This window comes from Hyperolius riggenbachi, chromosome 2 (assembly GCF_040937935.1).
Source record: "Hyperolius riggenbachi isolate aHypRig1 chromosome 2, aHypRig1.pri, whole genome shotgun sequence".
In the NCBI taxonomy this organism is placed as follows: Eukaryota; Metazoa; Chordata; class Amphibia; order Anura; family Hyperoliidae; genus Hyperolius; species Hyperolius riggenbachi.
The window spans coordinates 127630663-127648899 of record NC_090647.1 but is presented as its reverse complement, the minus strand read 5'-3'; the positions used below and the strand labels follow the sequence as shown (position 1 = coordinate 127648899).

General features: G+C 44.6%; 1 protein-coding gene across 1 annotated transcript; it reads right to left on the bottom strand.

Moving 5' to 3' along the window:
• Nucleotides 1-734: 734 nt before the first annotated feature.
• Nucleotides 735-17627, bottom strand: LOC137544862 (chymotrypsin-like elastase family member 1). Its single transcript, XM_068265956.1, has 8 exons — nt 17609-17627; nt 11806-11900; nt 9385-9485; nt 6715-6840; nt 4235-4371; nt 2679-2824; nt 2367-2516; nt 735-803 (listed from the first exon to the last, which is right to left on the bottom strand). Exons 1-8 carry the CDS (start codon nt 17625-17627, stop codon nt 795-797), a joined length of 783 nt encoding a protein of 260 aa, XP_068122057.1. The 3' UTR covers nt 735-794.
• Between the last annotated feature and the right edge of the window lie 610 nt (nt 17628-18237).

The window sequence follows — 18237 nt, the reverse complement described above, 5'->3', positions numbered from 1 at the left end:
TGTTACCTAATCCTGTATAGAGATGACCCGAATGGTTCGCATGTGAAATTATTCGTGCGAACAACGCGGGTTCGCATTCACGTCAAATTACGACCTTTATGCGAGTTCGACCCGCCCCCTATACTACATCATTGAGCTAAACTTTGACCCTCTACATCACAGTCAGCAGACACATGGCAGCCAATCATGCTGCACTCCCTTCTGGAGCCTCCCACCTTATATAAGGCAGCAACGTCGGCCATGTTCTCACTCTGTGTGCTGCTGTTTTAGTGAGAGAAGGGAGAGAGGTTGCTGCAGAGATAGGGAAAGCTTAGTTAGGCCTTAAGGAAAGCTTAGTTAGGCTTTATGGGGCCATTGACCTTTCACTGGGCACAATCAAATGCTTGGTCAGTAATCCAGCCCAGAAGAGGAGCGCGGCCGTAAAAACATATCTAACAAGCTTTTGTCATATATATTAAGATGATCACTGCGTGACAATGGTGTGGTCCAGGAGGAGATGGGAGACCTCAGCACTATACAGAGGCTTCCTTCTCCTAATCTTGCTTTTCTTTTGTAGTACAGGCTTGCTTTCATAACAACAGCAGAACTGCAGTTGGAAACTTGTAGCTGCTTCAAATCATTCATATGTCATATCTCCTTTGTTGTGATGTCATAATTCACAAAGACAGAGCACAGTAAGACTGTAAGTGATGATAAAAAATATAATTTATTATATATTTTGCTTTGAAAAGAGAGTTCCAGTCTTTATATTTGAAGGTGCGGTCTAGTATGTTTCTCCAACCAAATTAATGATGTTACACGTTCTAAAATAAAGAGAAGATGGCATGATTAAAATACAACCAACCCAAAAGTGTCAGTCTGAAGACTTTTATGAAACAAGAATTCACTATAAGAAGGTGCATGTGTAGTGAATGTACATATGGAAAACATAAGATAATGATTTAAAGAGATGCACATTTAAGAACTAGCTTAGGGCAAGTTTTAATTTGGCACAGTACCAATTTTGAGCTGCTAAGGATTGAGGTGTCTGAAGCAAGCTAAGCTGCTGTAATGAAATATAAATAAAGCACAAGTTAAGGAAACCTGTATATTTGTTCAAAAGAAGCAATAACACATTGTGTATAATACAAATTATAAAAAAATAGCAGTTTTTGCAAAATAAAAAAAGTTGTAAGATATTTGCTGCACCAATTCATAGATCCCCATTTCCTTCAGCAGCTTGCTCCCCTCCCCCATAAATCTGAAGCCAAGCTATGCTATTAGTGTGTAGGAAGGCATGGCTTCAGCTGACTGCAAAAAAAAACCAACAGCTGCAAAAAACAATTCTCCCTCTAAAATCTGTACTAAATACCCCACCTCCCACTCCCCAGTCTCACTATTGGCCCATCACTGCCCTGTATGGCCATACTTACTATCTTAACCCCCTTGGTGGTCTGATTCTTTCTGGATTTTAGGGTCTAAAAGTGGTGCAATTTTTTAGCATGCTTTTAGACCCTAAAGCCTAGGAAAAAATCACACTGCAGAGAGATCTGCAGCAGCCCAGCACTCACTCACCTCCCTGGGATGCAGCGCCGTAGTTCTTCCTCCCTCCGTAAGCTGTAACCCTATAGTGAGATTGCTGGCTGTCGTCATGACGACAGATGGCGACCTCACCAGGGGGAAGCAGAGCCTCGGAGGAGAGGAAGAAGAATGGCGGCTGATGTCGGGATCCCCTGGGAGGTGAGTTAAACTGCTCGCTGTGCGCATTGCTCTGCATAGACCTCCTGGCGGCTACCACAGCTCGGGGTAATCGCTCCTAGCACGTTTTTTCCACCCCGAGCTGGACTCGTGATATCCGCTAAGGATGTTAAGAGAGGGCCAGTATAGATTTTCTGAATAAAAAAGGAAGCGACTGAGGAGTTGTCCCATCTTATACTGGTAGGTTGGCCCACAATTTACCATCTGGCTCACCATACTGGACACAGAGGCTTGGTGTTGATTGCCGTTGCACAGTATGATCCAGTCTCCTTAGCCTCTCCCCCATCCCCATTAATGTATGACAACTGGGGTACAGAGGCATGCCAAGCATGGTGCCCCTTCTGCGCTGGCCATGAGCAGATGTAATTCAGTAACCGCCTCCCTTTCCTTAGTTAGACAGAGTAACCAAGCAGCTCGGAATGACCCGAAACCACTAGGGGAGGGATTATATTGATATGGATGTCAGGGTTACAGGGATAAACACATGCATATTTACAGTATCCTACAAATATATGAAGAGAAATGTATGAGGAGGAGGTTTTCTGTCAATATGAATTTAAGTTATGGTTCAAATAAGGCTGAAAATAAGAAATTACATTGTATATGAATATTAATAAAACAAAACGTACGCTGTTGATCCAGGAGATGTAGGCGGACACTCTGGTGAACACAGTGGGCTTCTGGTAAGCGTTACATCCAAGGGAGGACACAAAGCTAGCAATGCCATGGACCTGGTATGCACCATTGACAAGACAGTTCAGAGGTCCACCGGAATCACCCTGTCATGTGAACACAGAGAGGATAATATCAGTGGTAACATTTAAAAGCTATACCATTATTTTACATAAAGCCTCATTTTTCATTCCATCACAATTAGCTTTAACGTCTTTGTATTTTGTTTAGTATAGTAAAAACTAGAATTAGAAAGCTATCGGACTTACATCGCAGCCAGCCTGGGTTCCATTGCCCCCAGCACACACCATGGTGGTCTTCACAGTGGTGCCCCAGAAGGATCTGGTAGAGCAGGTTGAGTGGGCAACAACGGGCAGAGGAGCCTGCTGGAGGATGGAGGGAGAAGACCCACCAGCTGAAAGAAAAAAGGATCAGCAATATTTTAGCAATGGAAACAGCAACATAGTTAGCTTTCTTTTTAGTATACTTAGTAGCAAAACCTTGGCACAATATTTTAAAATCTGGTATAAATATTCAGCTGCCGGTAACATAACTCTTAAGCCCCATCTACATGATACGATTCTTTGTGCGATTCGATTACGATTCTATTTTTTATCTGATTAAATCCGACATGTCCGATCGGGATTCAATTAGATTCAATTTGATTTGCCATTGTTTTGCGATCTGGATTTAATCGGATCATAAATAGAATCGTACTCGAATCGCACAAAGAATTGTATCGTGTAGATTGTGCTTTAGGCTTCTTTCCAACATTTGCATTTTTAGCTGTGTAATAGGTTATGTGAATCTACGCAGTCTGCAGGGACATCGGAATAGCAGACTGTACTGACTGCACTGTTTGATTACCCCATCCATGTGTAGCAATCACCGCATAGAAGAGCATGGTTACCAACTAATTATACTGACTGGAAAGTGCAACCCCATTGATGAAAACCGTGTTGCAATGCAAATGCCATGTTGCAATGGCGCTTGCATTTCCCACTGCGCAAATGAAGGGAAGGGGCCTAACACTGTGGCAGTTGTATCATGGTAGTCCGCTGATCACTTATCCAATCCCCCCACTCAGAGATTGGCAGCTAGTAGCATGCCTGTAGGTATTTTCATCCCTCTTGGTTCCTGTGACAATCGTCTCTCTCCTCCTTTCACTCCTACTGCCAGCCTCTTGTGTCTCCATGTACTGGGTCCTGGCTGATAAGGTCATCAGTATGAGTGAGAGGAGGAGAGAGATGATCACTGCAGGAACCAGGAGGGGTGAGTCATACTTAGCCATGATTATAGCTGCCAAACTGTGCTGGGTGTTCCAGGGGGTAGGAGGGATTGAAGATCGAACACCACGGTATTACACTCTGGTTAGTGCACTACTTGTTGCCTGCTGTGATGAGCACAGACACATGCTAGCACGGGGCTGTGCTCATCAGAATCTGAATCAGATTTATTTCGCCAAGTGCAGCAGTTGCCGCACCTGGAATTGTTTGTGGTACACATCGGCATTGAGCGTAGTACAAAAACGGCATTGAAACATAGTAGTGCAAATACACATGCGATGAAGAACAGACATAGAATAGAATAGATACATACTAGCTATACCAGCTATTTAGGCTTAGGTGCAATTCACTTGAAATGAGGGACATACACAGAGTAAGTGCATATGACCTATTTAGGCCTGGGACACAGACGTGCTATTGAGTTTTGCTGTGTGTGTGACATCAACGCTACAGGCTAACATTCAAATCTTTTTGCTTCAACTGGTGGCCGAGAGGACGTGAATGGCAAGGCACAAGGGGTTAATTAGTATTCCACTTACTGCTGAGTCTTCCCCATCCACTAATGGTGCAGCTGTGGTTATGAGCCAAGATAGTTCCTTCAGCTGGAAGAGAGGCCAGTTTTACGTAGCTGTTAATAGTAGCACTGGAAGCCAGATGCAGGACAGCAATGTCATAACTGCAGAGAGAATGAAAGACATGTAGGTAATCTCACATAGGTAGCAGTTAGCATCAGTATAGCTGAGTAAAGTTTTCTTTAAACTATTGTTGGCCACCTCCAGGTTGCTGGGTTTTTACCACTTAAAGTGAACCTCCGGACTAAAAATCGACTCAGCAGCACTGAAAAGGCCTGGTGTTTCTTTAACAGTTTCACAGCATCAGAACTTTGTTTCTCTTATACAAGCCTCATTTTTAGCTGCACAGAAGAAAACTGCCCGGGCTTTTTTCCCCTGATGCTGTGCAAAGCATGATGGGATTTCTGATTTTGTTGTTCTCGGTCTGCTCTTTTGGTGTAATTTTTTTTTTTACATTTTGAATTTGACATTTGAAGCCTAGCGTGTGCAGCTGGGAGGGATAATTAGGACACAGGATAGTTGGAACTGTGTCTCCTGCTCCCTGTCACCTCCTTTCAACCAAAAAGATGGCTGCCCCATGACAAAGATGGCTGCCCCCATGAATCACAAACATTTGCTTGTTCTTTTAAAACAGGGTGGGTAAGAGATTATATTACCTATCTATTCTAATTAACATAACTAATGTAACTTGATGACAGTATGTTTGTTTAGGCTGAAGTTCCCCTTTAAGATTCCTGACAATTTTGGCATGTAAGCTGTCTTACTATTGAAACTGCAATAACTTTTTTGATGTATTATATATTATATTATACTATACCCAGTGTTGCTTGGGTATGTATTTGGTTGTTGTTGAATCCAGCCACTTTTTCTATCCTTGACACACATTCAACCAGTGACCAAGTTTGTTAGCTTTGGGGTCTTTGGCATCAATAATGTGAGAATGAAAGCAGTTTATTAATTAAAGAAATCTGATTGGCTGTATATGGCTCCGACCCCTTTTCTGATTGTGAACCCCAGTCACCCAGTTTTCGACTGTAGCCAGTTTGAGGCCTCTGCCATTAACAATATAAGAATGGCAGACATTTAAAAATTCCCCTTGAAAATCAATTCGTGAATTCTGATTGGATGTTGTAGGCTCCCTTACTTTTCTGAATATTAATCTCAGTCACCCAGTGACCAACTGTGCCAAGTTTGAGAACCCTGCAATTAGCGGTTTTTTTTTTTTTTTCCTGTGACAACCTAGGATATCTTTGGGCAAATTTTTTTTTTCAAAAATAGTTGTATTTCATAGGCATTTTAGTAGGGAAATACAGGTGTGAATGCAGAAAATACTAATTTCTTTAAAGAGAACCCGAGGTGGAGTTCTTCCATCGCAATCCATATACAGAGGCTGGGTCTGTCTATAGAGCCCAGCCTCTGTTGCTAGTTAGTTTCTTTCAAAGCCCCCCTGCGCGCTGTCAGACCTCATAAAACACAGCCGCGCTGGCGACACGCAGCTTGTCGCAGCCGGCTGTGTTTAGCTCACTACTGTCAGTCTCACCACTCCCCCGCCTCCTGAATCGCTCCGGTCCCCGCCCACGTCCCTTCCCTCGCCGCTGATTGGAGGGAAGGAATGTGGGCGGGGACCGGAGCGATTCAGGAGGCGGGGGAGCAGCCGAGACTGACAGTAGTGAGGTAAACACAGCCACGTAGCGCGGCTGTGTTTTATGGGGTATGACAGCGCGCAGGGGGGGCTTTGGAGGGAACTAACTAGCAACAGAGGCTGGGCTCTATAGAGAGACCCAGCCTCTGTATATGGATTGCAATGGAAGAACCCCGCCTCGGGTTCTCTTTAACCTTTCACACTTCCTAATTTTTACATACTGTAAGTTCCACAGTTATTTAATGCCATCCTCAAAATATATTTTTTGCTCTTCCTGGGGAAAATTATACCACATACCGTATGCCATATTTCATTACTAGTTGGGCATGTAGTGGACTATTATCGCCAGCATGTGTGTCTGTAGTGATTAGATATGCAGCAAAGAGGTATTGCTTGCTAGCCAACAGCACAGCAATGCATCTGAAGAGCATTTGGGACCCGAACTGTCACCTTAGTGATCGCATCCAATCGCTACAGGCGGCAGTCATTAAAGGTATCCGCAAATCTTTCTTCCCTAAAAATAATAAAAACAAAATAAATATATTTTTTAGTGTGGCTTTCTCACTTTAATAATTTTTTTAACTGTTCAATTTCCAACAGCAGCAATCACTAAGCTATGAATGGGTGCAGGAGCATGGGCGTTGGTGGAGCGTGCATGCCTGGGCAGGAGCGCGCTTATACATGCTTTTTTAAACTTTGTTGACCTATTGATGCCTTGTCACATATGCTCTATTAGGGTTATATTCCATATTTTGCAAAATGTTTTAAATTAAATATATTTAGGTTTTGTTAGTTGGCGTCATACCCGGCAGCCCCATTGTTGGTGTTCCAGGAAGTATGAATGCGGATTGTAGACACAGAGATCGCCTGTTCAGTTCCATCATTGTTGCTCAGGTCGTGTTCCCCCAACACCACACGATAGGTGGCAACTCTAAACACAGGTAAAGGTACAGTGAGCTTAAAGAAAGGTTCAACTCTATTGATTTTCTTTTTTTAATTTTATAGCATATAATATTATATAATATAAGCAAATTTTTATATTTTTAAAATGAATTCTCTGTTTCAACCAGTAGTTACCAATAGTTTTTTTTTTTTTACTGCCCAAAATATCTTTTTCTTACTTGGAAACTGCTTAGTTAATATCTTTGGTACTCTTAAAAAGGACTTGAGGTAAAACTATGTAATAAAATGTACTAGGAGTTCTTGTTATTATGGCTATAGCGGCTCAGGCGGAATTACTATAAAATAACCATAATTAAGGTGATCGATGGACCCCAAATTACGTGAGCAAAGGGAAAAAAATAGGCAATCAGCGGGGAAATATTTGTTTAATTCAAAAAAATTACCTTGCTCAGGAAGAGCCGTCTTTTGGCTTCTACCTGCGGCCAAATTAGTACACGGAACATATGTACTCAGATGAAAGTCACTGGATAATCTAGAGGCTTCTCTTCTCCTCCTTGACCCACTGTTGCCATCTATGGACCCTCTAAACATATCTGGCAAGCTGTTGTCCGAAGTGTTTTTGTGGCCATGCTCCTGCTGTGTACAAGAGTGGCCACACTGCACCTGCACGGTCACACCTGCACGGTCACACCTGCACAGTAAGCCAAAGCAGGTCGTCCCATGAGTGCCTCCATGCTACTCTACAGGTGCGGCAATACTCATACGGGTGCAGTACAGCCGCACTTATGCATGAAGAATACGTGCTGTAAACCTGAAAACAATACACAGGATACTGGAAATGGTACTGTGTGCAGTCTTCTGGAAAAGAATTGAACCAATGATGTAAACAGATAAATAAGCTTTCTGGTATGTCCCTTATGCCAACAGTGGAATACTGCCCTGGTGGTAAACAAGGAAATGTTTTGACAGGTTTTTTTTTTTTATATATCGTTGGTCATTGGCCAGATCAATATTCACATTGGTAGGCAAAGTCAATTTAAAGTTATGCAGAAGTCTACATTTTCATGGGAATCCAAGCCTTTAAGAGGATTTTAACCAAACATTAAATGTCACCCCAATCAGTAGCAGATACGCCCTTTCCCATAGAAAACATTTACCTTTTCTTGATTAGATCATTAGGGGTGTGTGTGTCTGAAAGTGTGGTGAAACCCCTCCCACAGGGTGATGTCATGACCACGGTCATGTCAGTTTCCTTTGAACCTTGTTGCATTGTGGGAAATAACGTCTGTTTCCAACTGCCAAGCAAACAGTATTTCCCTCTGTGCATATGTAAATAGATAATGGAAATTGGCTCTGTCTAGTTTTTTCTTGTCTGACAGTAGCATAGATGATGACATGCTGGCTCATTGTGGATCAAACGACATGAACAAATAACATAGCTAGTATACATCATTTCTTGATCTGTCTTTTATTTATTAACTTCTCGTTTTGTAATATATTTATTTACCCATCTTACCCCCGCTTACACACACACACGCATGCACGCACACACACACACACACACACGCACACACGCACACACGCACACACGCACACACACACACATCTTCCCCCGCTTACACACACACACCACACACACGCACGCACACACACTAATATTTTTTATTATTCCTCTTTAAAATAGTCATTGGGTCAGGTAGTCTGCAGTGGATTTTGCATTGTGATAATGTCACTGGATACAAGTATAACTCAACTCCTTAGTGCAATGTTTCTCAAACCTGTCCTTGTGACTCCCCAACGGTGCATGTCTTGCAGGCAACCTCACCTATGCACAGGTGGGGTAATTAGTGTCTCAGCTACATCAAATCCACCTAGCTGAGACTCAAATTACCCCACATGTGTATAGGTGAGGTTGCCTGCAAAATGTGCACCTTTGGGGAGTCACAAGGACAGGTTTGAGAAAAGCTGCCTTAGTGATATGATTATTCCCACAGTGTAACTTCTAAAAGTGATACAGTGTTTTATCTGGAAAGGATTAGACCACTAAGTATATGCACTCCCCCCCCCCCCTGAGTTTAGGCAGCTGGAGAGTGACCCCTGAGTCTGGGTTGCCAGAATGTACCCCCCTAGTTTAGGTAGCTGGTGAGTCTTCCTTCTCTCCTCTGGGGGTGCTCTATTTCTTTGCTGAGATCTCTGAGGGAAAAAAAAGCTAACGGACACTGCATCATACTGTGCTTGCAAGTCCACTGACTAGGAGGATAGACATGGAGGAAATCCATGATTGCCACAACAAGACCTTTAGAAGTAAGGAGTGTTTTTTAACCCTGGATTTAGTTTTAAATTAGGGTTGTATGGCTAAATGGTGTTTAGGGCTGCCATCTTATTTTGCTCCTTAGATTCATCATTACTACTTACTGCCTGGTGCTTATGTAATTTTTTTTAACATACTTTTGCAGGACCTTATAATCTGTAGCAAGATGCTCAGGTCATCTGAGACTTTTGCAAAATAAGATTCTTCTGTGAAAAGAATAAACTCCGGCCACCAAACTGTTTGTAGTTTTGACATTTTTACCTATCTACGCAGTGTGCGGCAGTCAGGACGCGGTTGGCACGGATGAGGGAGCCTCCGCAGGTGTGGTACCAGCTGCTGCCAGAGATGTACTGGAGAGATACCTGGGAGAGAAAATATTATAATGATTGCACTGTATTATGACAATTACAGAATATCCGGATAGTCATGGTGACTCGAGTGTGACAAAGACTGTGTTTTTTTTGGGGGGAGGGGGGGGGGGTTGCAGACACATCGGGGGTGACCCAGAATATTTGCCCTAATGTTTTAGATTTTTAAGGTGCCCCTTTAGTGATACAATCTTGAATGTACGGTCTCACCACCTCCATAACTACCTAAAGTATCCATGCAAAGTGTATTCTCTAAGTTTACCTTTCTACTACGTAGATTTGGTTTGATTGTACCATCAAGATTGTATTGATGATGGGCACCTTTAGGGCTGATTTACACTGAATGCTGAAAAACTGACACATTTTAACTGACCAGTTTGTCTGCAGAACTGCATTGTGAAACAGCTTTCGTTAAAATGCCTAGATATGAACTGACCCATAGGGAAACATGGTCATTTCCTTCACCTGTGGTGCACATCAGTTGTCCGATCAGTTACAGTATAACTGAAAGCAACTGATTCCAGGGCCGGATCTAGTAACAACGGGACCACCGGGCAAAAATAACCTGGGGACATGCCTGACAGACCCCCCAACAAAGTGGCATTAGGGGCCTTCTCCTAAGGACCACTATCGCGAAAAAAGTAGGCAGTTAAAATCTGAACCGACAGGTTTTGGGCCAGTCCATCCCCTCGTGGGGGATTCTTAGGCCCCATTTACACTTAATCAGTTGGTACGCGTTTTTTTTCTTCTCCATAGCAGTGCATTATGAAAAATCTTTTTAGTTAAAACACATATAGTGTGAACTGAGCCACTGGTTAACATGGGACAGAGTGTCGGGCTCCCTCTTCCTGAAAGATGTTGTCATCAAGCCGGCTGTCTTTCGTCATCACAGCGGCCGGCGTGACAGTACTGCGCATGCGCGGTTTAATTATGCATGCGCAGTACTGTCACGCCAGCCGCTGTGATGACGCAAGGCGGCCGGCGTGATGACGACTAACGTCATCTTTTATGAAGAGGGAGCCCGGCACTCGGTCCCGGTGTTGCCGGGAGCCATTTCTGAGCAGGGACTGAGAGAGGAGCCAGAAGGATGCCGAGGGACCTCCCGACCTATGGTGGGCTGGAGAAAGCCCCAGGTAAGTTCAAATTTTGTTTTTATTCACTGCTCGGAGTCCCTTACACACTATTTTGTCAGTTAGACTTTGCAACTGCTGTTCAGGAAATGCTGTTGAAAACAAAGAAAACCCTGAGAATCCCCCATGAGGAGATGGACTGGCCCAAAACCTGTCGGTTATGTCAGACTTTTTTTGCGATAGTGGTCCTTTAATTCCCCCAAGCCAGCTTCCCCCAAACTTAATTGTGTCCCCCAGGGCCCCTGAAGAGTGTGGCAGCAACTCCTCCATTAATTCATGGCACCGTACGTTCCCATCTTCATCCTCACAGCTATGCCTCTCCTCCATGACCCAGTGCATGCCTCTCCTCCATGACTCAGTGCATGCCTCTCCTCCATGATCCAGTGCATGCCTCTCCTCCATGACCCAGTGCATGCCTCTCCTCCATGACCCAGTGCATGCCTCTCCTCCATGACCCAGCGCATGTTATTATGTAATATGCTGTCAGGTCACTGACAAGGTGTGGTCAGCGGGGATGAAGAAGGGAGGGCACGGAGCCACAGACGCATGGAGCACCACGTCAGCCAGGACAGGTGAGTCACTATGACCCTCCTAACTGATCCAGTGTAAACCAGTCATGTTTTCTGCAGTTTCCAACATTTAAAAAAAGGGAAAAAAAATTATATGTTAGGGGTATACTGTAATGTGTGGTAGATGCATTGCTATAGTATAGGGATTATACATGGTTTTCTTCTTATTAATATTATTCAGTATTTATATAGCACCAACATCTTACGCAACCCTGTACAGTATATTTATATATATTGTCACTAACGTTCCCTCAAAGGAGCTCACAATCTAATCTCCACCATTGTCATATGTCTATGTATGTATTGTAGTCTAGGGCCAATTTTGGGCAATTAACTTATCTGTATGTTTTTGGATGTGGGAGGAAACTGGAGTGCCTGGAGGTAACACATGCAGACAAAAGCTGAACATACAAACCCCTCACAGATAGTGCCCCAGCTGGGATTAGAACCAGGGACCAAGTGCTGCAAGGCAAGAACGCTAACCTCTATGCCAATGTGCTGCCTCTTATAGCTATGCATTTTATATCCAAGCTCCCTCTACATAATAACTGCAATGTGCCCCTGTGAGCGTCTATGTATATGAATAACAGCTTCTGCTGTAGCCTTATGTCTCACCTGCCATGGCCAGGCATTCTTAGCGGAATTGGCTCCTCCCACTACACGTGCATTGTCCTGAGAATCTTCAATGTACTGAACATCAAGGCAGTGTCCTTTAGGAAGAGGTATGAGATACATTTAATGACATGAATTTTTATTGGTTAATCATTCATATATGAATTATAAATATATAATATTATAAATTAAAAAGAAAAGTTCACACACAGGTGTCAGGTCAGGTCATCTCCTTAAAGGCCAATCTGCCCAAAAATATTGTTTCCATTTTAGTTTGATTTTGGTCAGCTGAACTCAGTGCCAGCTTGTTACCTCTGAGGCTCTCTGGTAGCAGGAGGTCCCCTTTGTTTTGTTTGTTGCCGCAGAGCCATGAGGGTGCAGCAGAGAAAACTAATTGTTGGATTCACAATAGCTTTGGAGAATGTTATTATTCATCTCTCTAACATTGCTGCACATTACCACATGCCTATATCTCCACAATGACAGAATGTTTTGACATGAGAATGGCAGTGAAAGAAAATCATATTGTTTCATAACATTAAGTACACATTATTATCTATAATAAAATTAAAAGTTACTTAAAATACTCTGTACAGCACAATCCCCAGTATCCTACATCAGCGGGGATTGCCTGATTCTGGATACCGGTGCTTGTCGGTTGCTTGAGCAACCGGCCGAAAAGGGGCCAAATGTCCCTGTTAGATACTTACCGAGCCTCCAGCAAAGTCAGTCTCCCGGTATTTCCCCGCGAGATACGATTGGCTTTCCGGCTTCCCCACTGCACAGAAGCTGGAGTGTCAGCTGACTTGCATCAGGTCATGTGACCCGCCGGTTTCTGTACACAGACGCTGAAAGCCACTAGGAGCCCGCAAAGAGGTACAGGGTCTCTGTCAGCCATTGCTGGATACTTGGTAAGAATTTTACTGCTTGCCAGCACCCACAGAAAGCCCCCCAAAAGAGGCCCCGTTATATCTCAGGCATGCCGGTTACTTGAGACTTCCAGTTGCCTGAATTCCGGATAACGGGGACTTTGCTGTATATTAAATAAGCACCATATTGCAGTCTTAATTATCTCTATATTATTCTTTGAATCCATATATCTTACCAGAGAGGACGAATGCAGTGAGTAAGAGGAGCTTGAACATTGTGGGTAAGTTGATGTGTTGTCAGCTAATACTGCAGGCACTTTTATATATACAGTGTAAGCTATTGGAAACATACATGGGAATATTCACAGATGTCCCATATGCTAAATTTGCCAGATTTGTGTTGGCCGTTATCTCTTAATGAGGAAACGTCAACTGTTGACGCCATCTACACGTAGCTGGAAAGTACAACATGGGAAACTATGCAATTTTAAGTCTCTATCTGACAAATAGTGGAAATGAACCCACAAAAAATAACAGAGTTAAAGTGAATATGAGTAACTCTGTACCCCCTGTCTACAGTGCTCTTTACTCTGACCTCCCTTGTGGGTTGCTCGGGTAGTACTTTCTAAAACCTGCCCGGATCCGGGTACCCAGATACCCGGATCCGATTCGGATATCAGGATCCGACCTTGCGGATATCCGAGTGAATTCGGATATCCGACCAAATTACCCGCGGGTACCCGACCTATTCGGGTATCCAGATAGAAAAACCGGAAGTGCCCTTTAAATAGCTTTAAAAAGGGGTTTTAGGGTAAATTATGCATGTAGCATCATGTTTTTTTAAAGGGAAACACTAATTTATTATTTGGTGGACATAAAATGAAAAAAAAAAAGCTGTCAATTAACATCAGGACTAGGTTCCAGACAGCGGTCGTGCAGCCCACATTGGGCCTGATTCACAAAGCGGTGCAAACACTTTGCACGCCTGTGAAAAGCCATTTATCACGCCTAAACTTAGTTTAGGCGTGATCTGAAGGAATTCGCGCGAACTCCCGCACGCAAAGTTTTGCGCACGTAGCGCGGTGCGCTACGCGCGCAGCGCACCGTGCTTCACGCGAAGTGCCCATTAAGCCCTATGGGACTTTGCATACGTGCGCAAAACTTTGCGCGCGGGAGCTTCGCGCGAGTTAGAGCACAAAGCGGTGATAACTTTGCTAGTGCAAAGGTTATCACGCCTAAAGTCTTTTAGGCGTGATAATTGAGTTATCACCGCTTTGTGAATCAGGCCCATTGTGTCCAAAGTCCAATCACACAACTGGGACATGACAGTTTTCAGCCCAGACACCTCCAAAAAATGACACCGCAATTGTGTTTTGGGTTGAATATAGGTGGTGGTATCAGCAGTAGTGTTGGGCGAACACCTGGATGTTCGGGTATGCGAACGTTCGCCGAACATGGCCGCGATGTTTGGGTGTTCGCGCCGAACTCCGAACGTAATGGAAGTCAAGGGGGATCCGAACTTTCGTGCTTTGTAAAGCTTCCTTACATGCTACATACCCCAAATTTGCAGGGTATGTGCACCTTGGGAGTGGGTACAAGAGGAAAAAAAATATTTGAAAAAGAGCTTATAGTTTTTGAGAAAATTGATTGTACAGTGGTGGGTGAGCGGTGTACTACTATTCCCAGCAGCGACACAGAGCACAATGCTATACAGTGGTGGGTGAGCGGTGTACTACTGTTCCCAGCAGCGACACAGAGCACAATGCTATACAGTGGTGGTTGAGCGGTGTACTACTGTTCCCAGCAGCGACACAGAGCACAATGCTATACAGTGGTGGGTGAGCGGTATACTACTTTTCCCAGCAGCGACACAGAGCACAATGCTATACAGTGGTGGGTGAGCGGTGTACTGCTATTCCCAGCAGCGACACAGAGCACAATGCTATACAGTGGAGGGTGAGCGGTGTACTACTGTTCCCAGCAGAGACACAGAGTGGCAGTAAACACAATGCTATATAGTGTGGGTGAGCGGTGTACTACTGTTCCCAGCAGCGACACAATGACTGGGGGGACCCTGGCTAGCCTGGCTGGAGAGAGAACTACCCTGCCTGCCTACCCAAAGCTAAACCCACAGACAAATGGCGGAGAAATGACGTGGATCGGGTATTTATTTACCCGAACCACGTGACCCGTTCGGCCAATCAGAGCGCGTTCGGGTCCGAACCACGTGACCCGTTCGGCCAATCACAGCGCTAGCCGAACGTTCGGCCATGTGCTCTTAGTTCGGCCATATGGCCGAACGGTTTGGCCGAACACCATCAGGTGTTCGGTCGAACTCGAACATCACCCGAACAGGGTGATGTTCTGCAGAACCCGAACAGTGGCGAACACTGTTCGCCCAACACTAATCAGCAGCAGTGGCCTGTGGCACCATGGCGGTGGGAGCCAGTGCCAGCTTGCTTCAGCCTCTTGAACTCCTCATGCTCAACAACATGTTTTTTGGCCAGATGGGTGATGAAGATGAAGGTGCCATACCTGTAGGGGTCACAACCTCTGCTCATCTGTAGTTTGCACACATTGCATATTGGCAAACTTGCTGTCCAATGAGAGCAGAGTGAAAAACCGCCAGATTGGGGAGGTGAACATTCCCCTGTGGCCTGAATGGGATGCTGCGGCATTTCCCCCTGTGGCGGTTGGGGGTTGAGTGGTGCGGCTGGTTGTAGCGGCAGAAGGATGTGGTGGGTCCTGCATTCCACGGCCACTGTCTGCAATGCTGATCCTCCGTGCCAAACCCACCGACGCATCCTCCTCCTCAAAGTCAGAGCTGACATCCTCATCCTGTGGATGGTAGTCACGGTCCTTCATCCCATCATCAACATCATACCCCCCTCCTCAAAACCCAGAACATCCTCCTCAAACTCCTTGCGGCTAACAGCCTTGAGTTCATGCGTGGCGCCTAGAGCGAAAAGCTCACTGACTGAGGGTAGGCTGCCCGCTGGGGTCGACACTGACTCGGCAGACCTTCTGAGGGTGGCCGTAATGTTGCTCCCTGTCCTCTTCCCCTTTGCTGCCCCTCCCCCGGCTGCCGGTGCCAGCAGACATGGTACAACTTATACGTGATGATGTCACCAGATGATGTGGGGTACTTTTACTTTAATGAAATCGGGGTTGGACTTTAAATCAAATCAGCACGGAGTGACAGACCGCAGAGTAGAGGACAGACAGTGCACACTATCTGTCTAACTGTCACACTGACAATGCTCAGCACAGCAGCACTGCAGTAATCTGTAGTAAGCTAACACAGTGCTACTCTCTCTAACAACTAACTGCAGTACTAACTAACTATATAATACAATACAATAACACAGTAATCCTATTTCCTAACCTATATTGTCCTGCTGGCCTGCACAGCACACACAGACACAGACAGGGCCTAACTGAGTGAATGCAATCAAACAAAAAAACAACAATACTGTAGTGCAGGTGTTTAGCACTCAAAGCTTTAGGTTTATCACTGTATACAGGCAGCACTTGCTAAGCCAACAGCACTGGAGCAAGTCTGTCAGTGACCAGCCAGCCAGCCACACAAGCAAGGACGATCTGTCTCATCATGCCAGCCCTCTTATTACACAGGGGGGCTGGCCAGTGTTCGCTTCTGTGATTGGGTGCCAGGGCTTAGGCTGGGAGGCCTCTGATTGGCTCAATGAGGTCAGGTGGGGCTGGCCAGAGTTCCCCTCTGTGATTGGTTGCTAGGGCTTCTGTTGGGAGCCCTCTGATTGGCTGGGAGCCCTCTGATTGGCTCAATGCCATCATCTCCCTTGTTACAGTACCCGGATCCAGATATCCGTCGGATATCCGCGGGTACCTGCGGGTATCCGGATTATGCGGCCAGATACCCGCATAGAGCTATGCGTATCCGGCCCAGGGTATCCGGAATCCGGATCTGACTGGATAGCGGAAAAATGGTCGGATACCCGGGTTTACCAGGGTACCTGGATCCGGATGAGCATTATGATTTCTGATAAGTTCTGCACTTACATTTAAAAAAAAGGTTTTTCTTATTATTTTGTTTCTGCTGCCTGGTGGGAGGTGGTTTAACTTGTTATTTGTTATTATTTAGGGCTCCCAAGGAACTCCCTCCTGTACTCCCTCAGCCAAGAGCCTCTCCTCTCCTGGCACCTATCTGCAGGTACCGGGCATATGCATTGCCAGTCTATGTAAACTCAGGGCAGAAGTGCCCTCTCAGACATCTTTAGTGAGGGAATTTGTTTTCCTAACTTTTGTAAATGTGAATTGTGGTGTGAAAAACTATTTGCCCCCTTCCTGATTTCTTATTCTTTTGCATGTTTGTCACACTTAAATGTTTCTGCTCATCAAAAACCGTTAACTATTAGTCAAAGATAACATAATTGAACACAAAATGCAGTTTTAAATGATGGTTTTTATTATTTAGTGAGAAAAAAAAACTCCAAATCTACATGGCCCTGTGTGAAAAAGTAATTGCCCCCCTTGTTAAAAAATAACTTAACTGTGGTTTATCACACCTGACCTGAGTTCAATTTCTGTAGTCACCCCCAGGCCTGATTACTGCCACACCTGTTTCAATCAAGAAATCACGTAAATAGGAGCTATCTGACACAGAGAAGTAGACCAAAAGCACCTCAAAATCTAGACATCATGCCAAGATCCAAAGAAATTCAGGAACAAATGAGAACAAAGTACTGTAATTGAGATCTATCAGTCTGGTAAAGGTTATAAAGCCATTTCTAAAGCTTTGGGACTCCAGCGAACCACAGTGAGAGCCATTATCCACAAATGGCAAAAACATGGAACAGTAATGAACCTGGCTGCCCGTCCAAAATAACCCCAAGAGCGCAGAGAAAACTCAGAGGCCACAAAAAACCCCAGGACAACATCTAAAGAACTGCAGGCCTCACTTGCCTCAATTAAGGTCATTGTTCATGACTCCACCATAAGAAAGAGACTGGGCAAAAACGGTCTGCATGGCAGATATCCAAGGCACAAACCACTTTTAAGCAAAAAGAACATTAAGGCTCGTCTCAATTTTGCTAAAAAAAAATCTCAATGATTGCCAAGACTTTTGGGAAAATACCTTGTGGACCGACGAGACAAAAGTTGAACTTTTTGGAGGGTGCATGTCCCGTTACATCTGGCGTAGAAGTAACACAGCATTTCAGCAAAAGACCATCATACCAACAGTAAAATATGGTGGTGGTAGTGTGATGGTCTGGGGTTGTTTTGCTGCTTCAGGACATGGAAGGCTTGCTGTGATAGATGGAACCATGAATTCTACTGTCTACCAAAAAATCCTGAAGGAGAATGTCCGGCCATCTGTTTGTCAACTCAAGCTGAAGCGATCTTGGGTGCTGCAGCAGGACAATGACCCAAAACACACCAGCAAATCCACCTCTGAATGGCTGAAGAAAAACAAAATGAAGACTTTGGAGTGGCCAAGTCAAAGTCCTGACCTGAATCCTATTGAGATGTTGTGGCATGACCTTAAAAAGGCGGTTCATGCTAGAAAACCCTCAAATAAAGCTAAATT

Bases quoted from the DNA above. Each gene is read 5' to 3' on its own strand.
- LOC137544862 (XM_068265956.1), bottom strand. The intron at 6,841-9,384 runs GTAAAAATGTCA...ACCTGTGTTTAG, and splicing joins GCCGCACACTGCGTAGATAG to AGTTGCCACCTATCGTGTGG. The intron at 4,372-6,714 runs GTATGACGCCAA...TTCTCTCTGCAG, and splicing joins ACCAACAATGGGGCTGCCGG to TTATGACATTGCTGTCCTGC.